Genomic DNA, 25029 nt, shown 5'->3' with positions numbered 1-25029 from the left:
TGTGGCGCTACCACCCGCTATATTGCCGGCAGTTGGAGTCTCCACCCCAGCCTCCCCACATCGGGCACAAGCAACACACATTTGGAATCAAAAAGCCACAAGAAGCGATGGTAGTGGGAATAGCACAAGGCATAGGAGCAGAAAGCAAGCTTAGAATCCTACAGTGTTCTGGCAGGAAGGGATGGAGAGATCACCTGTTCCCACCCTTGCATTGAACCATTGACAGCCTGAGTCACGTGGCTGGAGATGGGCTTTAGGTTTAGAGCCTCTGACTCCCAGGCCACATTTCACATGCTTTTCTAGGGATCAGAACTCACAAGGGCCACAGTCCGATAACCACAGGGGTCACTGGGTGCCACAGTTTTACAGAAGGAAGCCTGTGCCTCCGGGAAGAGGCTGGCCCCAGGAGGACTGTTTTTCTGCCTCCAAAGTTCCAACAGCCACATCTATGCTAGCGCTCTGGGCTGTGGCACGTGTCTCTTAGGAGCCCCATTTCTTAACATGCAGGGTGGGATGGCATGCTTCAGGGGGCGGCTTCCACTACACAGAGCGAGCGGCATGCTGGACGAGAGCCGAGCATGGACCCCGCGCACTGATGGACGTGAGCCCCCAGCTCAAAGACGACACACGGAGAAGGGAGCCAAGCAGCACTGACCGATGTGGGCAGCGTTATTGCCGACCAGGAATTTGTCCCTGGACTTCCCCTCCGCACTGCTCCATGCTCACCTTCCTCTTCTCGGGGGTTTCCACCAGCTGCCAGCTGTTGGCCTTGAGGTGGTAGAGTTCATCAAACTTCATGCTGATGTCCTCGATGGACAGCTGTAGCAGGTCCCAGAACCCTGCCAGGTCCTGGGCTGTTGGACGCGGGTTGGCTTCAGGGTTCTGTGGGGGAGATGGGGATCAGTGGGGCAAACGAGGCAGAGACCCGTCCTGCACCCCACCCCAAGTACCCCACCCCTGCCAGCCCTGGTTAGGGTCTCTTGAGGCCTAGTCGTGCTCTGCTGTTCTCAGGGTCAGTATCTGTATGAGGGAAGGAAGCCATTTCCTGCTCACTGCCAGATCTGATGGTGCAGATCTTTGAGAGAAAGAGTCCCATCATGAGAGCAGGCCCGGCACATACATGGGACTGAGGCCTCCGTGTTCCCAATGTATGCCAGGCAGAAAACTGTTCTGTAAAAGAAGAAGTTCCTGGCCCTGGTCTTACAGTGAGGCAGGGAGAAGTCAGGATCACGGCCAGGTGGGTATGATTATAGAATCCGTGGGGGTTCTCTGGGGACATATTCCTCATGGTGATTGCCCCAGCCAAGTAAGCCCCAAACCCTTGCAGGTCCGGAGACAAACACTCGCCACTGTCCTCCAGCCCTAGGAGCACACCACCCCTGGCCGTCTGGAGCGGCTTCCACAGGAAAAGCTACCCTCCTGAGAGATAAGATTGAAAGAAAAAGCAAACCACCAAGCCTCGTGGTGGTATGTCTTTAGTTCTTACCCATCTTCTTAGAGGATGTTTAATATAAATAAATCAATGCTAAGAGATTTTTAAGTTTCATGTGGCTCTTTTCACAGAGGGTTCACTTTTCTATTTCAAGAAGTAGTAGAAATTTGGAAGGACCATCCCTGGCCCTTCCCTTGTGCTGGGCACGGACACTTGTCACCAGCACCTTCTCCGTATTAGGGAGAAGGTGAGAGGCTTGGGGGTGGAGGAGGAGGGGGGGCTAATCCAGCTGGACAGCTGGCGGGCAGCCGGTGGCTGGCAGCCCTGCAGTGGAGGAGGAAGAACCACACTCACCAGGTTTTGCTCACAGAGGCCCCGGAACTGCTGGAATTTCTGGGACATCAGTAGCTGGGCACTGCCCACAGCACTGAGGACTTTCCCTAAAACTGAGAAAGAGAAGGTGGAGAAAGACTGAGCAGAGCACAGGGGTTGCTGGGGTAGAAGGCAGGATCAGGGTTGTTGCTCTTATTCCCCTCCCCACCACCTTAGGATATCAGTCATCATTTGGTGAATGCCATCTGGTCTTCATTTTATTCACACATGAAGCTCTCATGGCAAAAAAATGCAAGCAATACAGATAAAGCGAACCCCATCCCCTAGTTCCTAAGGATATTTTATGGCAATAAATTTGAAAACTGAGTTTAAATGGAAAAATTTTCCAGGAAAACATGAATTATCACAGAATCAAGAAACAGAAAATCTTATTCAGTTTTTTAAAAACAGCTTTGGTGTAATAAGTTAAAAGTCTTCCCAGAAAAACGAACCAAGCTAAACTATGTAGTTTTACAGGTGTCATTTTACAAAACCTTCAAGGAACAGATAATCCTGGTGTTATATATTCAGACTGTTCCAGAGAGTAAATAAACACAGGAAATGACACCGCTAATTTCAGGAGCCCTAAGAACAGACAGGACATGCCAAAAATAGACTGCTTTTGTTCTGAACATAAAGGTAAAAGTCTTGAATAAAATATAAGCAAATAGAATCTTAACAGGAGAGTTCAGGAAGTGTTCAGCCCAGGAATATAAGATTGGTCTTTTAGTGTGACTTCTAGTTTTAAAGTTGTGGCACAGGGGAGTCTGGATGGCTCAGCTGGTTGAGCGTCTGACTCATGATTTCAGCTCAGGTTCGTGAGTTTGAGCCTCGCACCGGGCTCTCTACTGACAGTGCAGAGCCTGCTTGGGATTCTTTCCCCTCCCTCCCCTACTCACTCTGTCTCTGAAAATAAATTAAAAAAAAAAAAAAAAGTGAAAAAAAATAAAGTTGTGGCCTAAAGAGAGCACTACTTCCCAACCCCCGCAGAATCACTGCAATGCAAAACAGAGTGAGGAGCAAATAGAAATCCAGCGTTCCTCTGACAGAACTCTGCAGCACTGGGTGTGAAGTAGGCTGCCTGCCCCACCTGTGATAGTAGCCCCAGGAGGAGGACTGTAAGGATTGCAAGTCTAGGTAAAGATGGCAGTTTTGAGAAGCCAGTAATCTCTTATTTGAAATTTAAAAAAGGGGTATGGACTGCGGCAAGAGCTTTCCCGAACCTGGTCCAGCACCAAGGGGTGGGGGGCTCTGCACTGTAAGCAGTCCGGTCACTGCCAGGGGAGAAGACAAGGCTGAAGATGGCACCCATCCCTGTGCCTTCGGAGCTCCTGCTGGTGTGGTCCCTCTCCCACGGTGATCTACTTACAGGAGCTCATTACGGAAGAATTTTGCCTCATTAGGAAAGCAGTAATTTAAAAGGAGCAGAACAGATATAGGAACAGCAAATGGCACAGGAACATTCACCAGAAAGTTCTTGCTGGAAAACGAAAAGCTTGACATTTATCCATGGATATGTAAACCGGTAGCTGAAGGCAGGGATGGAGGTGCTCTGAAAAGAGATATAAGACAATGGAAGGAGATAAAACCTGCGGTCTGGACTAGTGCAAGAGAAAAATCAGGCCATCACAGAAACAAGGACCACTTGGGAAGCAGCACAAAGAATAAACCCTGCTGCCAGCCAGTCAGGACTAGGAGAGGGAACAGGAGCCAAAGGCTCCTGGTGCGAAACACTCAAACTGCTTGATGACAAAACAAGATGTCTTTTTAAATGAATAGCTAAGCTGCTGGGAATAAACTGAGCCACTCTGACCTCCCACTCAAGGCAGGTGGTAGAGACGTTTGGTCTACAGTAGAGTAGGAATAAAAGGGAAAGATTCTCCGGAGAATTCCCAACCATAAGACTGCACTCGGGTACCTCATTTTCTAAGAAATAAAAGAAGCAACTAAATATGAAAAAGAAGAGACTATTTACAAAGTGACTAAGAGCCATGGAAAAGAATGAGGGCCACAGGGTACATCTGTTAGCTCTGCCAGAAGGGAGCAGACGGAATGGAACAGAAGACACATTCAAAGAGATTGTAATTTAGGATTTTCCAGAAATGGCTACTGACACCTGACAGAGTCAGGAAGCCAAATGAATCCCAAGCAAATTCACATTTATAGTAAAATGGAAGACACAGTGGGGGAGGGGGGGGAAGCAGCCAAAGGAATCTTTCTGCTAAAGAAATGAATTAAACAGCAAATTTCTTGACTATAACAATGGAAAATTATTGACTGAGTTTCTCTGGGTGCAGAAATTCTGTCATTCCAGAATGAGTGTGGATGGGAAAGAACAGTCTCTTCCACAGAGTGCTGGGAGAACTATCCACAAGCAAAAGAATGAAGTTGGACCCTTAAGAATGAATCTAAGAGTTAAACTATAAAACTCTTAGATAAAAACAGCATATCTTCATGACCTTGGATTGGGAAGTAGTTTAAGACACCAAAAGCACAGGCAACAAAAGATAAATTTGGCTTCACTAAAACTAAAAACTTTTATGCATCAAAGGATGCCATGAAGAAAGTGTGATGACAACCCAAAGAATGGGCAAATTACTTGCAAATTACATATCTAACAAAGGGCTAATATCCAGACAACATAAAGAACTCCTACAACTCAACAAAAAAATAATCCAATTAAAAAGGAGCAAGGCCTTGAATAGACAGTGTATCTTTCTCCAAAGATACACAAATGGTCAGTAGCATCCTCAACATCATCAGTTATTAGGGAACTGCAAACCAAAACCATAAGATACCACGATTATAAAACAAAAAACCAAAACCCCGAAAAAACAAATGTTGGCAAAGATGTGGGGAGACTGGAACCCTTGTGCATTGCTGGTGGGAATGTGAACCAGCGCAGCTGCTGTGGTCTGGCTGTTTCTCAGAAAGTTAAACATTGAATTACCATATAACTAAAAAATCCCACTCGTAGGTATGTACCCCAAAGAACTGAAAACAGCCTTAAACAGATACCTGTATGCCAGTATTCACACAGCATTATTCACAGTAGTCAGAGGTGGAAGCAACCCAAGTAGATGAATGGGTACTATGGTATATTTGTACAATGGAATATTAGCCATAAAAAGGAATGAAGTTCTGATATATAAACCTCATGTTTAAAGACAAACAAAAAGGGGCATGTGGGTGGCCCAGTTATTTGAGCATTCGACTCGGTTTCAGCTCAGGTCATGATCTCTGCATTGACTGGTGTGGAGCTTGCCTGGGATCCTCTCTCTCCCTCTCTGCACCTCCCCTGCTTGCTTCTCTCCCTCTCTCTCTCTCTCTCTCTCTCTCTCAAAACAAATAAAATAGGGACACCTGGCTGACTCAGTTGGTGGACCATGTGACCCTTGATGTTGAGGTTGGGAGTTCAAGTCCCACAATGAGCATTGAGTTTACTTAAAAAACAAAAACATAAATGTCTAAGTAACCCACTGGTCAAAGAAATCACAGTGGAAGTTGGAATATTACATATCCTAACTTGTTAGATATGGCTAACGTAGTACTTAAAGGGAAATCCGTAGGCTTCAAAACAGATTTTTTAAAAGGACTGGGAAAAAAATGAGTTAAATATCCAATTTAAGACATTAATGAAGGAATAATACAATGAACCCAAAGAGAGGAGAAATTTAATAAAATAATAAGCTAACATATAATAAAGGCTTAATAAAATGAGCAAACCCTGCCAGATTGATCAAAATAAAAAGGAGATAGGTACAAATAAGAAGATCAGGAATGGAAAAGGAACTATATAATATAACCTAATAGAAAAGATACATATTTTTTAAAAAGATTTTATTTTTAAGTAATCTCTAAACCCCAACATGGGGCTTGAACTCACAAGCCCAAGATCAAGAGTTGCACACTTTACCAACTGACCCAGCCAGGGGCCCCCGGAAAAAATATTTTTAAAAAGTTCTACAAAACAATGAAATAAAAGATAATTTTGTTCTTAAAGCATATGAATAGACAAATATCTAAAACTTATTTTATGAAGCTAAATAACCTTTGCACTAAAACAGGGCAAGCATAGAAAGGAAAATGACCAGCCAACTTTTCATGAACAAAGGCAAAATTATTAAGTCAGATATTAACAAATCAAGTCCAACAATGTACTAAAATGATAATATATCATTATTCAGCTTAGTTTATTCCGGTAATACAGACTGACCCAACATTAGAAAATTCTAATGACTTCTGATTCTGGCCATGAAAAACCAGTTAGTAGCAGACAAACTGAACCCTCCCACCAAGAACAAGTGAAAAAAACGACGTAAAATACAAAAAACAAAAAACAAAACCCAGAAAATCTCAAGGCTTTAAAAAATTACCAAAGCAACCATAATCCGAGAGGTTAAGATCGCCCCCAGTGAGAAGGGAAACAATATTCAGGCAACTCTGGTATCAAAATACTGCTTGCACCCTAAGGCATCTCCCAATTTATAAGCAGCATGAAGCTGAGAAGCTAAGAAGCCAAGAAGCCAAGCAGAAAGTGGAGGTTATGAGGCTGAGAAGCTGAGCAGAGCCTGAAGCAGTTTCATGAGGATAGGAAGATCAAAGTTGGAATTCAGAACTATCAAGGCAGACAAGACCTGAGGTCAAGGAAGGTGCATGAAGCTAGTACACAATGCTTCCAGCAATCTTAAGGTGTAAGAGAGACAAAAACTGGAGTTCAGGGTTTGCCAAGAAGGAGTGGCTTGAACATACCACAGGCTCTCTCTGGGATTCCCTGGAGAGTGCACACTAGAATGGGGATAAGTAGAAATAGACTGTCTCAAAACACCTAGCTCTGAAACAGTTCAACTGGGTTAAGTTGGTTTGGCCCTACTCTGCCTTCAAGAAGCAAAAGTAAATCCTTTCTGGAAGAACAGAAAATCATCCTGAGCCAAGTTGTTTTCATATACAGTTTCTGGCACTGAATAAAAATTACCACCCCATAGCAGAGAAAGGACCAAATGCATACCAAAAGAGAAAACAGAAAAAAGAAAAAGACCTCCAGGGGATGTACATACTGGAGTTATTGGACAAGGGCTTTTCAATAACTAAATGTGTCCAAGGAAATATGTGACAAGATGAAGAACTTTGGCAGAGAACCAGAACCTATCACAAAGAATCAAATGGAAATTCTAGAATTAAGAAATACAGTAACTGAAATTAGGACTGCAAATAGGTGGGTTTAATAGATTCGTTACAGCTAAACTATAATCCAGCAGGAAGTATCCAGACTGAGGCCCTGAGGAGGAAAATGGAAAATACAGAAAAGAGAATGAAGAAACCTAAAACATGGCAGTCTAATGGATGTGTAACTGGCACTCACAGGACAGAAGAAATAAAATGAAACAGAAATTTGAGGAAATAATGGTCAAGACTTTTCCGAAACCAATGCAAGTTTTGAAAGCCGAAGATTCAAGAAACCCTATAAATACCAAGCTGGACAGACCACAAAGAAAACCACACCTAGGTGTCACAGTAAAACTGATAAAACTCCCAACATAAGGAGAAAATCTTAAAGGCAGACAGGAGAAAACAAAGGATTCTTCAAAGGAGTAGCAGGAAGACTGATAGATGACTAATAGAAAGGCTGGGAACCACAACAAAACCACAGACAAAAAGTACTGAAAGAAGATCAATACCAACCTAGAATTCTTAGCAAAAATACTATTCAAAAAAAGGGGGACAATACATTTTAAGATAAATATTGCATTAAAATAAATACTGAGCAGAGTTCTTTGGGCTTTTGCTTTAGTTCTTTAGGAAGGAAAATGACCCTCCTAAGCAGAAGCACAGAAATAAAGGAGTGAAAGGGTCTGCTAAATAAATATTCATCGTAACGTTGATTGTATAAAACAGAAACAAAGTCTTGCAGCAGTCAGACTATATATAGAACTATTATACTTCACAGCAATATTACATAAGTCAGGAAGGGAATAAAAGTGTTCTAAGGTCCTTGTATCATCTGTGAAGTGGTAAAGGTAGTAATTAAAAGTAGTCTTTACAAAGTCAAGGATGCAGGTTGTAATCTTTAGAGAACTAAAAGAATAAACTAACATAAGAAAAGTGGAACTACTTAGTTAATCCAAAAAAAGTCAAGAAAGGAGAAAAATCTCTATAAAATTTACCACATTACTAAATTAAGAAAGCGTATTTAGATATGATCATCTAAATATAGCAGAGGCACCTGGGTGGCTCAGTCAGTTAAGTGTCCGGCTCTTGATTTCTGCTAAAGTCATGATCTCACAGTTCACAAGTTTGAGCCCCACGTTGGGCTGTGTGCTGACAGCACGGAGCCTGCTTGGGATTCTCTCTCTCTCTCCCTCTTTCTCTGCCACTCCCCTACTTGTGCTTCCTCTCTCTCAAAATAAAACTTTAGAAATAAAAGATATGGTAAAAAAAAAAATTCCATTAAATTCAACAATTTTCTTAAACCAGAAAAAGAGTATTTACAGCAAACCTATGGTAAACATCATACTCAATGGTACAATGTGAAAAAGCAATTCCTTTTTTTGTTTTCTTTGAGTAGGCTCCACGCCCAACATGGGGCTTGAACTCAACACCCTGAGAGATCAAGAGCTGCATGCTCTAATAGATGGAGCCAGTCAAGAGCCCCTGAAAAAGGAATTCCTTATTTAAAATAATAAAAACATAACAAGGTTTCTAGATAAAAGATCACTATAAAGGTCAAGAGCATTTCATTACAATAAAAAATACAGCTTATGTCCCTGCAAAATGAAAATACTAATCTAACAAATCTTATGTAGGAAATACAAAATCTAATTGAAAACATTAAAGAAGACCTATATAAATGGAGACACATAATCATGTTCTTGGATAGCAAAGACTTCATAAAGATGTCAATTCTCCCCCAAATTGATCTACATATTTAATGTAATTGCAATCAAAATCTCAACCTGGAATTTGAAAAGCTGATTCTAAAATTTATATGGGAGAGCAGAGAGCCTAGATTAGCCAACACACTCTTGAAGAATGGGAGCTTTTCCTTCCAGTGATCAAGATTCCTTGTACAGTTACAACAATGAAGAAAGTATGATTTGGGCCTAGAAATAATAGAATAGAAAGCTCAGAAACAGATCAACACATAAGGGAAACCTGAAGTTTGTCAGAGCTGTACTGCATATTAACAGGATAAGGACATTTTATTTATTTTATTTTTAAAAAGCGTTTCTTTATTTTGAGAGAGAGAGAGTGTGTGTGGGCAGTGAGGAGAGGCAGAGAGAGGGAGAGGGAGAGAGAGAGAGAGGAGAGAGAGAATCCAAAGCAGGCTTTGCTGTCAGCATGGAGCCCTCCCTACTCAGGGCTCTCAAACCATAAGATCATGTCCTGAGCCAAAATGAAGAGTTGGTTGCTTAACCAACTGAGCCACCCAGGTGCCCCTGGACAAACATTTTAATATATTATTATCCAAACAAAAAATTAACATAGAGTCTTCTCTCACTGCAAGCAGACAAATCCATTTCAAGGGATCAAGGACTTAAATGGGGACAGGAAACAGTAAAATATCTTTTTTGGGTTGCCTGGCTGGCTTAGTCAGTGGAGCATGTGACTCTTGATCTCGGGGTTGTGAGTACAAGCCCCACGTTTGGTGTAACGATTACTTAAAAAAAAATACACACACACACACATATACACGTGTGTGTGTGTGTGTGTGTGTGTGTGTGTGTATTGGGGCAGCTGGGTGGCCAGTCAGTTAAGTGTTTGACTTTTGATATTGGCTCAGGTCATGATCTCATGGTTGTGAGATTGAGCCCCAAGTCAGGCTCTGTGCTGAGTATAGAGCCTGCTTCAGATTCTCTCTCTCCTCCTCTTTCTGCCCCTCCCCTCCCCTCAAATAAATTTAACAACTATTCATTCATTCATTCATTCATTCATTCATTCATTCAGTGTTTATTTAAGCAATCTCTATACCCAACATGGGGCTTGAACTCCTGAGATCAAGAGTTGCATGCTCCACCGACTGAGCCAGCTGGGCACCCCAAGAAAACAGTAAAATGTTTTTTTGACTTTTGGGGAAGAATGGATTTCTTAAGATACCAAAAAGCACAAACCATAAAAGAAAAGAGTAACAAATTTACATTAAAATTAGTATCTGTTTACTTAGAAGATACCATAAAGAAAGTGAAAAGACAGGTCACAAACTGGGAGAAGATATTTACCAAATATAAAACTGACAAAAGTTCCAGAATCCAGATACATAAAGATCACCTATGAGGCAGTAAGAAAAAGACAACTTAATAGGAAAACAGGGAAAAAATGTGAGCGGGAATTTCATAGAGGAAGACACCATGAACGATTAATATGTGAAAAGATGCTCAATGCCATTAGTAACCAATGAAATGCAAATTATAACCACTATTTGATTGATATTTGTAGACTGAAAATAACCTCATATACTAAATGTAAGTAAAGATGTAGAGCACTGGGTACTTCAACACAGTGCTGAGAAAATAATAAATTGGTATAATCACTTTGGAATATAATTTAGCATTTCTTGTAAATCTGAACCATGTGTACGCTATGAACCAAGGGTACTTGGTATACTTGGCATACCAAGTATATATGGGTACATCCAGTATATATCCTAGAGAACTCTTGTTTATGTATACCGAGAGACATGGTCAAAATTGTTCCTAATAATCCATAGCTTACTTCATACTTAATAGTATAAGACTGAATAATTTCACACTAAGATCAGGAATGAGACAAAAACAAGGGTGCCCCACTCTTGCCATTTGTATTCAACTTTATATTGAAGCCATGGCCATTAGGCCATAAAGAAAAATAAAAGAAACCAGATTGGAAAGAAATAAAACTATCCCTATTTTCAGATGAAATTATCCTGTATATAAGAAATCCTAAGGAATTCCCCCCAACATTTAGTAAGGTTGTAGCATACAAGATCAATATAAAAAAAATCTATTGTATTTGTATACATTAATAAGATAAACAATCTGAAAAGTTAAAAAAACAATACAATAGCGTCAAAAGAATAAAAGGAATATGTTTAGCAAGAGATATTTAAGATTTGTATACTGAGACCTACAAAATATTATGGAAAGAAAGTTTTAAAAACCTAAGTAAATGATAAGATATCCCATGTTCATGGATGGGAGGACTTAATATTAAGATGGCAATACTCCCCAAATTGAATTGCAGATTTAACACAATTCCTATCAAAATAAAATCCCAGCTGCTTTTTTTTGCAGAAATTGACAAGCTGACCCTAAAATTCATGGAAATGCAAGATCCAAGTACATACTTTGAAAGAATTTCCATTGGTGAGAACCTGAGAGTGGGCCATAAACTTCTTTTATTTGTATTTTTATTTGAAGAACAAAGTTGGAAGACTCACACTTCCCAATTTCAAAACTTATTTCACAGCTATAGTAATCATGACAGTGTGGTACTGGCTTAAGTATACACATGTGCATCAGTCCAATGGGATAGAAGTGATAATTTGGGTATAAATTCTTACCTTTATGGTCAGTTGATTTTTGACAAGGGTGGCAAGAACCATTCAATGAGGAAAGAACAGTCTAACAAATGGTACTAGGACAACTGGATATCCAAATGTCAAAGATTGAAAGTAAACCCATACACCTCACACTATACTCAAAACTTAACTCACAGACATAAATGTAATGGCTAAAACTATAAAACTCTTACAAGGAAATAGAAGTAAATCTTCATGACCCTGGATTGGGTAATGGTTTCTTTCTTTCTTTTTTTTTTTTTTAAGTTTATTTATTTGAGGGGGGAGGGGGAAGAGAGAGAGAGAGAGAGAGAACACACAAGTTGGGGAGGGGTAGAGAGAGAGAGAGGAAGGGATAGAATCCCAAGCAAACTCTGCACCAACATGGGTCTTGAACTCACAAATCAAACTCACAAACCATGAGATCATGACCTGAGCCAAAACCAAGAGTTGGATGTTTAACAGACAGAGCCACCCAGGCGCCCCTAGGCAATGGTTTCTTAGACGTAACACCAAAATCACAAACAACCAAAGAAAAAAAGTAACTGGACTTCACTAAAATTAAACTTCTGAGTTTCAAAGAATACCGAACAGCCAAAACGTACAGAAAACTGACAAATGGTAAGAAAAATATAGCCATAGAATGGAATTTTACTCCGCAATTAAAAGGAACAAAATACTGGGGTGCCTGGGGCACTCGGTCGAGCATCCAACTTTGGCTCAGGTCATGATCTCACAGTTTGTGGGTTTGAGCCTTGAGTTGGGCTTTGTGCAGACAGCAAGGAGCCTGCTTCATATTCTGTCTCCCTCCCTCTCTGCCCCTCCCCTGCTCGTGCTCTCTTTTTCAAAAATAAACATTTAAAAAAAAGGAACAAAATACTAATTCATATTACAACATGGATAAACCTCAAAAATATGCAAAATGAAAGAAGCCAGACACCAAAGACCACATATAATGTGTGTGATTCCATTTATATGAAATGTCTAGAATAGGCATAGAGAAGAAAGCAGATTAGTGTTTGTCTAGGTCTGGGGTGGGGAGGGGCGGGGGGAAGAATGATGGCTAAATGGGTACAAGGTTTCTTTTTGGCGTGATGAAATGCTCTAAAATTAGGTATCAGTGATGGTTGTACACATCTGTGAATATACTAAAAACTACTGAATTGTATAATTTTTTAATGTTTGTTTATTTATTTATTTATTTTTTTTATTTTTTTTTTTTCAATGTTTATTTATTTTTGGGACAGAGAGAGACAGAGCATGAATGGGGGAGGGGCAGAGAGAGAGGGAGACACAGAATCGGAAACAGGCTCCAGGCTCTGAGCCATCAGCCCAGAGCCCGACGCGGGGCTCGAACTCACGAACCGCGAGATCGTGACCTGGCTGAAGTCGGCCGCTTAACCGACTGCGCCACCCAGGCGCCCCAATGTTTGTTTATTTTTGAGAGAGAGACAGTACAAGTGGGGGAGGGGCAGAGAGAGAGAGAGAGAGAGATCCAGAATGTTGTCAGCACAGAGTCTGATGCGGGGTCCGAACTCATGGAACCCGAGATCATGGCCTGAGCCGAAGATAGGAGAGAGAGAATCCCAAGCAGGCTCCATGCTGTCAGTGTAGAGCCCCATGCAGGGGCTTGATCTCATGAACCCTGAGATCATGACCTGAGCCAAAATGGAGTCGGCAGCTTAACTGACTGAGCCACCCAGGCACCCCTACTATCTCAGACATTCTTGAACTTGAGTGATATAAATAGTCTTGTTCAAACCATTTTGTTTTTCTTTTTAAATGTTCTGTAAGCAAACCTAATACCAATTAATACAGCCTAAATACTAGGAAAGAGAAGCAGGAGAGGGGTGTATTAATCCAAAAGAAGGCAAGAGAAGAGAGAAATAAAAAGAAACCTCAAAAAAGTAGAACAAATCCACAATATAACATGATAGGAATAACCCAATCATATAGAAATCCCATTGTAAATGGACTACATTTTCTACTTCTGAAATTAACAAACAAAACTCAAAATCCAGACATATGCTGATTATAGGAGACATGATTATGATTGTAAGGTCAGTGAAAGAAAGGTTGAAGTAAAAGCATGGAAAGAGGTGTTACACCAGACAGGCCCTAACCAAAGGAAAGCTGTATAGCAATACAATACAAAAGACCTTAAGGCAAAACGCGATATACACCTAGAAAAAGAGTGGATCACTAACCCTTCATCAGGAATATCACAATTCTAAGCTCAGTTTCCCCTGTGACAGCTCCCCTTAAACCCTCCCTAGAACTAGCTATTCTCCACTTGGGCACTGATTCAGTTCTTTCTCACCTCCCTAAGAATATCACCCCAACAGTTGTCCCCTTTCTCTCCTGCATAATGTATTTCCTCTTTCCTGCAAGGTCATTCTCAACAACATATAAACAGGCTTACATCACTCCATTTAAAAACAAAGGAAAAACCACCCCCCCAACCCTCTCTTGACCCTATATCCCTCTGTTTCTGTTTCTTGTACAGAAAAAGTCATCAATACTTTTTCTCTATTTGTCTCTACTTGCTGTCTCCAGTTACTACTGTTTCCTCTTAATCCCTCTCTAGTTAGGCTGCCCCTCACCCCCACCCCCTTCCACCAGAACAGGTCCCTTCTTCAAGGCCTCCAGCAACCTTACGTTTCTAGGGGCACCTGGGTGGCTCAGTCAGTTAAGCATCCAACTTCACCTTGGGTCATGATCTCATGGTTTGTGGGTTCGAGCCCTGCATCGGGCTCTGTGTTGACAGCTCAGAGCCTGGAGCCTCCTTTGGATTCTGTGTCTCCCCCTCTCTTTGCCTCTCCCCCATTCATGCTGTCTCTGTCTCTCACAAATAAACTTAAAAAAAAATTTAAAAACCTTACATATCTAGATCTGATCTGCTATGCTCATCAGCAGCATGTGACACAACAGAGTCTCTCTTCTTGAAAACCACTCAGTTGGGTTCCAGTCGCCTTCTCTCCCAACTTACTGGTCACTCCTTTCCCACCAGAGTGTTCGTGTCTCTACCCCTTTTCTGATCTGAGCCTATATGCTGCAGACTCCCAGTGTAATCTTCAGGACCGGCCTTCCCAGCTCCTGCATCCTGCTGCCTGCTTGACATCCCACTCTGATAGCTGGTAACGTGCGTCGCATTCAACATGCTCGAGATGGAACTCCTGACTCCAGATATTTGCACCGGTCTTCCCTAGCCCAACTCCATCCTTTTCGTCACCCAGATCCTGAACCGGTTTTGACTTGTTTCACTCCTATTCCATACCCAATCTGTCAGGAAATCCTGCTCTACCTTCCAATTGTATCCAGAATCTGCCCCCTTCCTCAGAAGCGCTCTATGGCAACCACCATTTCATCTTACCTAAGTTATGGTTACATCCTTTGAATTCCCCCACCCTTTTTTTTTTTAATGTTTATTTTTGAGAGACCAAGCATGAGCAGGAGAGGGGCAGAAAGAGACGGAGACACAGGATCCAAAGCAGGTTCCAGGCTCTGAGCTGTCCACACAGAGCCTGATGCAGGGCTTGAACTCATGAGCCGTTATCTATTTGGTTATTTTCTGTCTCTCTCCATGAGAATGTAAGCTCCACGAGGGCAGGGGCTTTGTTTTGTTCACTTCTTTCTCCCCAGAAGCTAGAAGAGTGCCTTGTATATGGTAGGTACCCCGTAAATATTCACTGAATGGATTTCAGGACCAGGGGAGGGGCGTGCTGCTGTCTTCCTACTATTCCACAGTGTCCTGATGCCTGCAGTTACACAAGAGATGCTGGAGGCACGGTAAAATTAGACACGAAATTGTCATTATAGTGAATGTTATTTATGATGCAAATCTAAAGAGAACAGAGTTATACAAGGTTGCTGCACATGAGATCAATGTACAGATCTCCAAATAAGTAATCAGAATATGCAAAATAGAATTCATTTTACTATCAAAACACAAACTAGATAGTATCAAGAAAGAAACCTGAGAAAAATATGTAAAACCTTCATGAAGAAATTCATCAAACTTGAATAGAAGGATATAAAAGGAAGATCTGAATAAACAGAATTAAGCTTTATTCATAGCTAAGAAGACTCAGTATTTTACAGGTATCAAGTTTTCCCAAATTCATCTATAAATTCTATTTCTAGTCAATGCCCCAATAAATTTTTCCAAGGAATTCAATAAACTCATTCCAAAATTAGTACTGAAAGAATGAAGAGGTATGTAAATTTTTTATTTCTGAACAAACACAATAAGGAAGAGGGATTCATTCTACCAGATGCTGAGGAATGTTCAAAAGCTATGGCAATTAACAGTTGTATTAATGCAAAAATAGACAAAATAGCAGAACAGAATACAGCCCAGAAACATACCCCTGTTGAGGTAAAATTTCACAGAGGTTGTGACTGAAAAGTATCACTAATCAGTGAAAAAAGTAATGATTTCGATAATCATGGTGTTATGACAACTGGCTTTCCATATGAAAAAAAATGAAATTATAGAATACACAGATATAAGCTGCAGGCGGATTAAACACCTAAATATGAAAAACACAAAATTTGAAACCATGAAAAAATTTCTATGCCATTGGAACACAGAAGGTATTTTTTTTTTTTTTATGTTTATTTGATTTTTGAGAAAGAGTGCGAGCAGGAGAGGGGCAGAGAGAGAGAGTGGGACAGAGGATCTGAAGCAGGCTCCACGCTGACAACAGCAAGCCAGATGTGGGACTTGAACTCACGAACCAGGAAATCATGACCTGAGCTGAAGTCGGACACTTCAACGGACTGAGCCACTGAGGCGCCCTGGAACACAGAAAGGGTTCTTAAGAATCAAAGGTGCAGGGGTGCCTAGGTGGCTCAGTCGGTTAAGCATCCAACTCTTGATTTCAGCTCATGTCATAATCTCATGGTTTGTGAGATTGAGCCCCGCATTAGGCTCCTTGCTGACAGTGCAGAGCCTGCTTAGGATTCTCTCTTTCTCTCTCTCTCTGCCCCTCCCTTGCATGGGTGGGCTCTCTCTCTTTCCTTAAAAGTAAATAAACTTAAAAATCTGTATTACTAAAACAAACAAAAAAAACTTATGAAAGATCTCAAATCAACAATCTAACTTTACAACTTAAGGAGCTAGAAAAGAATTAAATCCAAAGCCAACAGAAAGAAGGAAACAAAGATTAGAGGGGAGAGAGAATAGAAAAACAATAGAGAAAAATTAAGGAACAAAAAGATCAACAAAACTGACCAAAGTTTAGCTAGAGGGACTAAGAGAAAAAGACTCAAATACTAAAATCAGAAATGGAAGTACAGGCATTACTACCAAATCTATGGAAATAAAAAGATTGTAAGAGTTCTAGAACAGTCACACACCAACAAACTTGATAACCTACATGAAATGGACAAATTCCTACAAACGTAAAACCTGCCAAGACTAAATCCTAAAAAATTGAAAATCTGAGTCGATCTTTATCTAGTAAGGAGACTGAATCAGTACTCAATCAGTATTCAAAATCTCCCAACAAAGAAAAGCAGGAAACACTTCCTAACTCATTCTGTGAAGCCTCATTATGCTGAATCCAAAGCCAGACTGACATTACAAGAAAACTATAGACCAATATCCCTTATGAACATCAACACAAAAAAAATCAACACAAAAAAACCTCAACAAAATACCAGCAAATACAATTCAGTGGCATGTTAAAAGGATTATACATCATGAACAAGTGGGGTTTATTCCTGGAATGCAAGGATGATTCAACATGAAAACTGATCAATGTGCTACTATGCTGCATCAACAGAATGAAGAAAAACAACTACGTGATCATCTCAATTGATGCAGAAAAAGCACTTGACAGAATTCAACACCTTTCCATAAGAAAAACTCAAGAAACTAGGAATAGAAGGAAACTACCTTAACTAATAAAAGCCATCTATGAAAAACCCACAGTGAACATCATACTCAATGATGAAAGACTGGAAGTGTTTCCTCTAAGATCAGAGATGAGGCAAGGATGCTCACTTCTATTCAACAGTACTGGAGGGGCACCTGCATCGCTCAGTCAGTTAAGCGTCTGACTCCTGATTTCAGTTCAGGTCTTGATCCCAGGGTCATGGAATTGAGCTCCGAGTCAGGCTCCACACTGAGCATGGAGCCTGTTTAAGATTCTCTCTCCCTCTCCCCCCACCGCCCCGCCACTCTGCCCCACTTCCCTGCTTGCCCTTTCATTCTCTTTCTAAAATTGAAAACCAACAAAAAACAGTATTCGAAGTTCTAGCCAGAGAAGTTAGGCAAGAAAATGAAAAGACCTCTACATTGGAAAGGAAGAAGTAAAATTATCTCTGCTTACAGAATGATATTCTATGTAAAAAACCCTAAAGATTACACACATACACAACGGAAGTAATAAATCAGCAAAATAGCAGGATACAAAGCGAAAAAAAAAATCAGTTGCATTTCTATATGCTAACAATGAATAAGATGAAAGAAAAATTACAAAAACAATTCCATTTACAATAGCATCAAAAAGAATAAAATAAATAAGTAACCAACGAGATGAAAGACTTGTACAATGGAAACTACAAAACACTGCTAAAAGAAATCAAAGAAGACATAATAAACAAAAACACATCCCCTATTGGTGGATTGAAGACAATGTTGTTAAAATGTCAATACTATCCAAAACCATTTACAGATTCAATACAGTCCCTTTCAAAAATCCCAATTATGTTTTTTTGTTTGTTTTTTAGATGGAACAGAAAAACCCATCCTAAAATTCATATGGAATTCAGGGGACCCAAATATGCAAAACAATCTTGAAAAAGAACAAAATGGAAGGACTCCTACTTCTTGATTTCAAAACCTGCTACAAAGCCACAGAGATTAAAACAGTGGTATTGGCATAAAGACAGACCTATAGTCAATGGAATAAAATAGACAGCTTTGATATAAACGCTTGCATATAAGATCAAAAGATTTTTGACGAGAGTACCAAGACAAATGGGGAAAGGCCAGTCCTTTCAACAGATGGTGCTGGGAAAACTGGATATCCACATGGAAAAGTATCTAATACCATATGCAAAAATTAACTCAAAATGGATCAAGGAACTAAATGTAAGACCTTTTTTCAACAGAAAAATTCTTAAAAGAAAAAACAGCACAAAAGCTTCAGGAAATTGGATTTGCAGTGATTTCTTGGCTCTGACATGAAAGGCACATGTAACAAAAGAAAAAACAAACTGGACTTCATAAAAACTTAAAATTTTGTGCATTAAAAGTCATTATCCATAGAGTAAAAAGAGAACCCACAGAAGGGGATAAAATACTTGCAAATGATATATCTGGGTAAAGAATTAATACTTAGAATATATAGGGGACCCTGGGTGGCTCAGTTTTGGCTCAGGTCATGATATCAGGTTTGTGAGTTCAAGCCCTGCGTCGGGATCTGTGCTGACAGCTCAGAGCCTGGAGCCTGCTTCGGATTCTGTGTCTCCTCCTCTCTCTGCCCCTCCCATACTCATTCTCTGTTTCTCTCTGTCTCTCAATAATAAATAAACATTTAAAAAAATGTAAAAAAAAAATGGGCAAAGGACTTCAATGGACATTTCTCCAAAGAAGATAGGTGAATGGCCAATAAGCACATAAAGAAATGCTCAAAATCACTAATCATTAGGGAAATGCAAGTCAAAACTATAATAAGATACCACCTCACACCCATTAGGATGGCTATGATAAAAAAAAAACAAAACAGGAAATAGCAAGTGTTGGCAAGGATGTGGAGAAATTCGAACACTTGAGCACTGCTGGTGGGAATGTAAAATGATACAGTGACTATGAAAAATTAAAAATAGAATTACCATATGATCCAGCAACTCTACTTCTGGGTATATATTCAAAAGAACTGAAAGGCAAGGACTTGAGGTATTTGGACACCCATGTTCACAGCAGAATTCATTACTCACAGTAGCTGAAACATGGAAGCAATCCAAATATCTACTGATGGATGAATGCATAAGCGAAATGTGGCGTATGCATAATGGAGTATTGTTCGGTCATAAAAAGGAATGATGTTCTGAGATATGCTATAACATGGATGAACTCTGGGGACATTAATGCTAAGTGAAACAAACCAATCAAAGATAAATACTGTGTGATTCCACTTTTATGAGGTGCTTAGAGTATTCGGAACATAAAGACAGAAAGTATAATAATGGTTGCCCGAGACTTGAGGGGGAAGGGAGAATAAGGAGTTATTATCCTTCAATGGGTAAAAACTGAAACGTTTTGCAAGATAAAAAAGCATTACAGGGATGGATGGTGGTGATGGCTGTACAACACTATGAATGTATTTAATAACACTGAAGTGTGCATTTATTTTTAAAAAATTATTTATTTTGGAGGGAGGGAGGGAGGGAGAGAGGAGAGAGAGAGAGAGAGAGAGAGAGAGAGAGAGAGAGAGAACCCTAAGCAGGCTCCACACTATCAGTGCAGACCCCGTTGTGGGGCTCGAACTCATGAACCGTGAGATTATGACCTGAGCAGAAACCAAGAGTTTGACACTTAGCCGACTGAGCCACCCAGATGCTGCTATTTATTATTATTATTTTTTTTTTTTACGATTTTATTTTTAAATAAGCTGCATCCCCAATGTAGGGTTTGAACTCACAACCCTGAGATCACAAGTCAGCACTGCTCCACCAAGTGAGCAGCCAGGTGCTCTTGAACTGTACATTTAAAAATGGTTAATGAGGGGTGCCTGGGTGGCTCAGTCAGTTAAGCGTCTTCAGCTCAGATCATGATCTCACAGTTCATGAGTTCGAGCTCCGCATTGGGCTCTTGTGGACTGTCTGGAGCCTGGAGCCTGCTTCAGATTCTGTGTCTCCTTCCTTCTCTTCCCCTCCCCTGCTTGTGCATTGTCTCTCTCTCAAAAATAAACAAACATTTAAAAACATAAAAAAATAAAATAAAAATGGCTAATGAATCAATAAATTCTATTCCTGAAACTAATATTACACTACATGTTAACTAACTAGAATTTAAATAAAAACTTGAAACATTGAAAAAAATAATAAAAGAATATAAATGATTAAGGTGGTAAATGTTATATGTATGAAAGAAAATATTGCCTCTTAGAGAAACCAGATTTGTCTCTGAAGAAGGACTGCAGAGAAAGAGTACTAACATTTCAAGGTCTTCCCCTAAGGAAAGAGCCAGTTGGTCACCCAGTCACCCTCTACAGCACAATGTCCTTAAACTCAGATGGACAATGAGACCACTTTATTGTAAGCAGTACCTGTCACTTTGTCACCAATAGAAATCACAGATAATTTCATATCACATTATAGCTGTCACAGTTATCTTGAAATAATGTTTCCTGTCATCATTACTTTGAAACTCTAATAATTAGACTCACTGCTACATTGTTATTTAATGCCTTAAGAAAGAAGTGCACATTTTGATGACTATATTAATATAATTGGCTTCCTTTATTATTTGATGTAATTTTTACTGTATGTTATTTAAAACCAATTTTCTTAGGTGTCCATAGAAGCCTACCTTTCAACAAGCCCTGCCCAGGCAGAGCTGCCAGTTAGTTTCTCAGCGCTTCCGTCTTCTTATCCTAATTTTAATTTTTATTAAATTAATATATATTCATACCTTTAAAAATAAGTAGGGATACCTGGGTGGCTCAGTCATTTAGGGGTCTGACTCTGGCTTAGGTCATGATCTCGTGGTCTGTGAGTTCAAGCCCCACATCAGGCTCTTTGCTGACAGCTCAGAGCCTGGAGCCTGCTTCAGATTCTGTGTCCCCTGTGCCCACCCCACTAGCACTCTGTCATTCCTCTCTCAAAAACAAACATTTGGCACAAAAACAGACACTCAGATCAATGGAACAGAATAGAAAACCCAGAAATGGACCCACAAACATATGGCCAACTAATCTTTGACAAAGCAGGAAAGAGTATCCAATGGAATAAAGACAGTCTCTTCAGCAAGTGGTGCTGGGAAGACTGGACAGCGACATGTAGAAAAATGAGCCTGGACCACTTTCTTACACCATACACAAAAATAAACTCAAAAGGGATGAAAGACCTCAATGTAAGACAGGAAGCCATCAAAATCCTTGAGGAGAAAGCAGGCAAAAACCTCTTTGATCTTGGCCACAGCAACTTCTTACTCAACACGTCTCCAGAGGAAAGGGAAACAAAAGCAAAAATGAACTATTGGGACCTCATCAAAATAAAAAGCTCTGCATAGCAAAGGAAACAATCAGCAAAACTAAAAGGCAACCGATGGAATGGGAAAAGATACTCGCAAACAACATATCAGATAAAGGGTTAGTATCCAAAAATCTATAAAGAACTTATCAAACTCAACACCCAAAAAACAAATAATCCAGTGAAGAAATGGGCAAAAGGCATGAAGAGACACTTCTCCAAAGATGACATCCAGATGGCGAACAGACACATGAAAAAATGCTCAACATCACTCATCATCCAGGAAATACGAATCAAAACCACAATGAGATACCACCTTACACCTGTCAGAATGGCTAACATTAACAACTCAGGCAACAATAGATGTTGCCGAGGATGTGGAGAGAGAGGATCTCTTTTGCACTGCTGGTACAGCCACCATGGAAAAGTCTGGAGGTTCCTCAAAAAATTAAAAACAGAACTACCCTATGACCCAGCAATTGCACTACTAGGTATTTATCCAAGTGATACAGGTATGCTGTTTTGAAGGGGCACATGCACCCCAATGTTTACAGCAGCACTATCAACAATAGCCAAAGCATGGAAGGGGTCCAAATGTCCTTCGATGGATGAATGGATAAAGAAGATGTGGTGTATGTCTATATATACGCATACATACACTGGAGGATTACTCGGCAATCAAAAAGAATGAAATCTTGCCATTTGCAACTACGTGGATGGAACTAGAGGGTATTATGCTAAGCAAAATTAGTCAGAGAAAGACAAACATCATATGACTTCGCTCATATGAGGACTTTAATACACAGAACAGATGAACACAAGGGAAGGGAAGCAAAAATACTATAAAAACAGGGAGGGGGACAAAACATAAGAGACTCTTAAATATGGAGAACAAACAGAGGGTTACTGGAGGGATTGTGGGAGGGGGGGATGGGCTAAATGGGTAAGGGGCATTAAGGAATCTACTCCTGAAATCATTGTTGCACCATATGCTAATTTAGATGTGAATTTCAAAAATCAAGGAAAAAAACATTAAAATTTAAAAAATTTTTTAAAAAGAAAAAAAACATTAAAAAAAATTTTTTTTTTCCAACGTTTATTTATTTTTGGGACAGAGAGAGACAAAGCATGAACGGGGGAGGGGCAGAGAGAGAGGGAGACACAGAATCGGAAACAGGCTCCAGGCTCTGAGCCATCAGCCCAGAGCCTGACGCGGGGCTCGAACTCACGGACCGCGAGATCGTGACCTGGCTGAAGTCGGACGCTTAACCGACTGCGCCACCCAGGCGCCCCAAAAATTTTTTTTAAATAAGTAAAAGTACAGCAATGAAAGAAAAATAAATAGGACCAGGTCAGAATTAAAAACTATTGTGTATCAAATGATACTATCAAGAAAATGAAAAGACAGCTTACCGAATGGGAGAAAATATTTGCAAATCACATATTTAATAAGTGCCTATTATTCAAAAATTATATAAAGAACTCTTGCAACTCAACAAGAAAAAGACTGCCCAATTAATAAATGGGCAAAGGAACTGAACAGATTTTTCTCCAAAGAAGATACCCAAATGATGATCAATAAGAACATGAAAAGATGCTCAGCTCAGCATCATTACGGAAATGCAAATCAAAATGACAATGAGCTACTATTTTATACCTACTAGAATGGCTATTTTTTTAAGAGATGAAAACTAACAAGTGTTAGCAAGGATGTGGAGAAATTGGAACCTTTGTGCATTGGTGGTGGGAATGTAAATTGGTGCAGCCACTGTGGAAATCAGTATGGCGGTTCCTCAGCAAGCTGTAAACATAGGTCACCCAGCAATCCCACTCCTAAGTATATACCTGAGAGAACTGCAAACTGACTGAAACAGATACTTGCTTGCCAGTGTTCACTGTAGCACTATTCTCAGTAGCTGAAAGGGGGAACTAACCCAAGTGTCCATCAACAGTTAAGTGGAAAAACAAAATGTGGTATTTATACACAGTGGAAATCTTATTCAGCTTTAAAAGGGTTCTGATGGGGCGCCTGGGTGGCTCAGTCGGTTAAGTGTCTGACTTCGGCTCAGGTCACGATCTCGCGGTCCGTGAGTTCGAGCCCCGCGTCGGGCTCTGTGCTGACTGCTCAGAGCCTGGAGCCTGTTTCACATTCTGTGTCTCCCTTTCTCTCTGACCCTCCCCCGTTCATGCTTTGTCTCTCTCTGTCTCAAAAATAAATAAACCTTAAAAAAAATTAAAAAAAAATAAATAAAAGGGTTCTGATATATGCTACAACATGGATGAACTTTGAAAACATGCCAAACACAAAAGGACAAATACTGCAACATCCCACGTACATGAAATATCTCAAATAGGCAAATTCATAGAGAAATCAGATTAGAGGTTACCAGGGGCTGTGGGGAGCGCAATGGGTAGTTATTGCTTAATGGGTACAGAATTTCTGTTTGGGGTGGTGAGAAAGTTCTGGGAATAAATACTGATGATGTGCGACATTGTGAATGTAAGTAATGACACTGAATTGTACACTTAAAAGTGGTTAAAGCCATCTAGGTGGTTCAGTTGGTTAAGCGTCCGACTCTTGATTTTGACTCAGGTCTTGATCTCAAGGTTGGTGAGTTCAAGCCCCATGTTGGGCTTTGTGCTGACAGCGCGGAGTCTGCTTGGGATTCTCCTTCTCCCTCCCTCTCTCTCAAAAATAAATAAATAAACATTTTAACAAGTGGTTAAAATGGCAAACTTTCTGTTATGTATATTTTACCATAATAAAAAAATGACAAATATGATCCAACCATTCCACTCCTACATCTATCTATACACAGAAGACTTGAACACAGCATTATTCATGATGGCTTTTATCTTTCTGTTAGAGTCTTTACATCCTGATGCTTAAATAATTATTTCTTCATCTGTGATGTTACTATCATATATTACTAACATACCAGCACATAACCTCCTACTCCTACATCAGTTCCTCACTTTTAAATAGAAATAACCAAGACGACTGGACGTTCCAGGAAACATCAAAACAAAAAGACAAATACAAAGACGGAACCTAAAGGACAGAGCACAGGGTCCCAGGAAAACTTACATTTATATATGTAGGTCTCGCAGGGGCAGGAGACACTCTATGCATAAAAAAAGGACAAAATATCATGAAAAAGAACAGTAGAATGACCTGTTGTATGGATGGCCACAGTAAACATGTGACGGACAGTTTGGAGATCAAGTCAGGAAAATGTCCCCATCTCCATAGAGTTCTCAAACAAAAATATATAAATAGCCACAAGGCATATTCAAAGATGCTGGACAATATTAGCCATCGTGGAGATGCAAATTAAAACCATAATGACATACTACTTCACGCTCACGAGGATGGCTAGATTCAAAAAGACCAGTAGTTGCAGGGTGCCTGGATGGCTCAGTCGGTCAAGTGTCTGACTCTTGGTTTCAGCTCAGTTCATGATCTTGCAGTTTGCAAGTTCAAGCC

At 40.2% G+C, this 25029-nt stretch overlaps 1 protein-coding gene and 1 long non-coding RNA gene across 9 annotated transcripts in view; one reads left to right on the top strand and one right to left on the bottom strand.

Annotated features, from left to right (window-relative positions):
- Positions 1–25029, bottom strand: part of DLGAP4 (DLG associated protein 4) — a 199205-nt gene that overhangs the window by 1877 nt on the left and 172299 nt on the right. For all 8 annotated transcript variants that reach the window (XM_086702126.1, XM_025932365.2, XM_086702125.1 and 5 more), the window contains 2 exons: positions 1787–1878; positions 727–882 (listed from right to left, as the gene is read on the bottom strand). In XM_086702126.1, the coding sequence (XP_086558252.1) occupies positions 727–882; positions 1787–1878 (248 nt within the window). The remainder of the gene's footprint in view (positions 1–726; positions 883–1786; positions 1879–25029) is intronic.
- Positions 879–1533, top strand: LOC147582719 (uncharacterized). Its single transcript, XR_015249447.1, has 2 exons — positions 879–1237; positions 1328–1533. It is a non-coding gene; the product is annotated as an uncharacterized LOC147582719 (long non-coding RNA).

Source organism: Puma concolor, chromosome A3 (assembly GCF_028749965.1).
Source record: "Puma concolor isolate L17-30 chromosome A3, mPumCon1.1.hap2, whole genome shotgun sequence".
Lineage (NCBI taxonomy): Eukaryota > Metazoa > Chordata > Mammalia > Carnivora > Felidae > Puma > Puma concolor.
The sequence above is the reverse complement of the archived record's forward strand: the minus strand, read 5'-3'. Positions and strand labels throughout refer to the sequence as shown.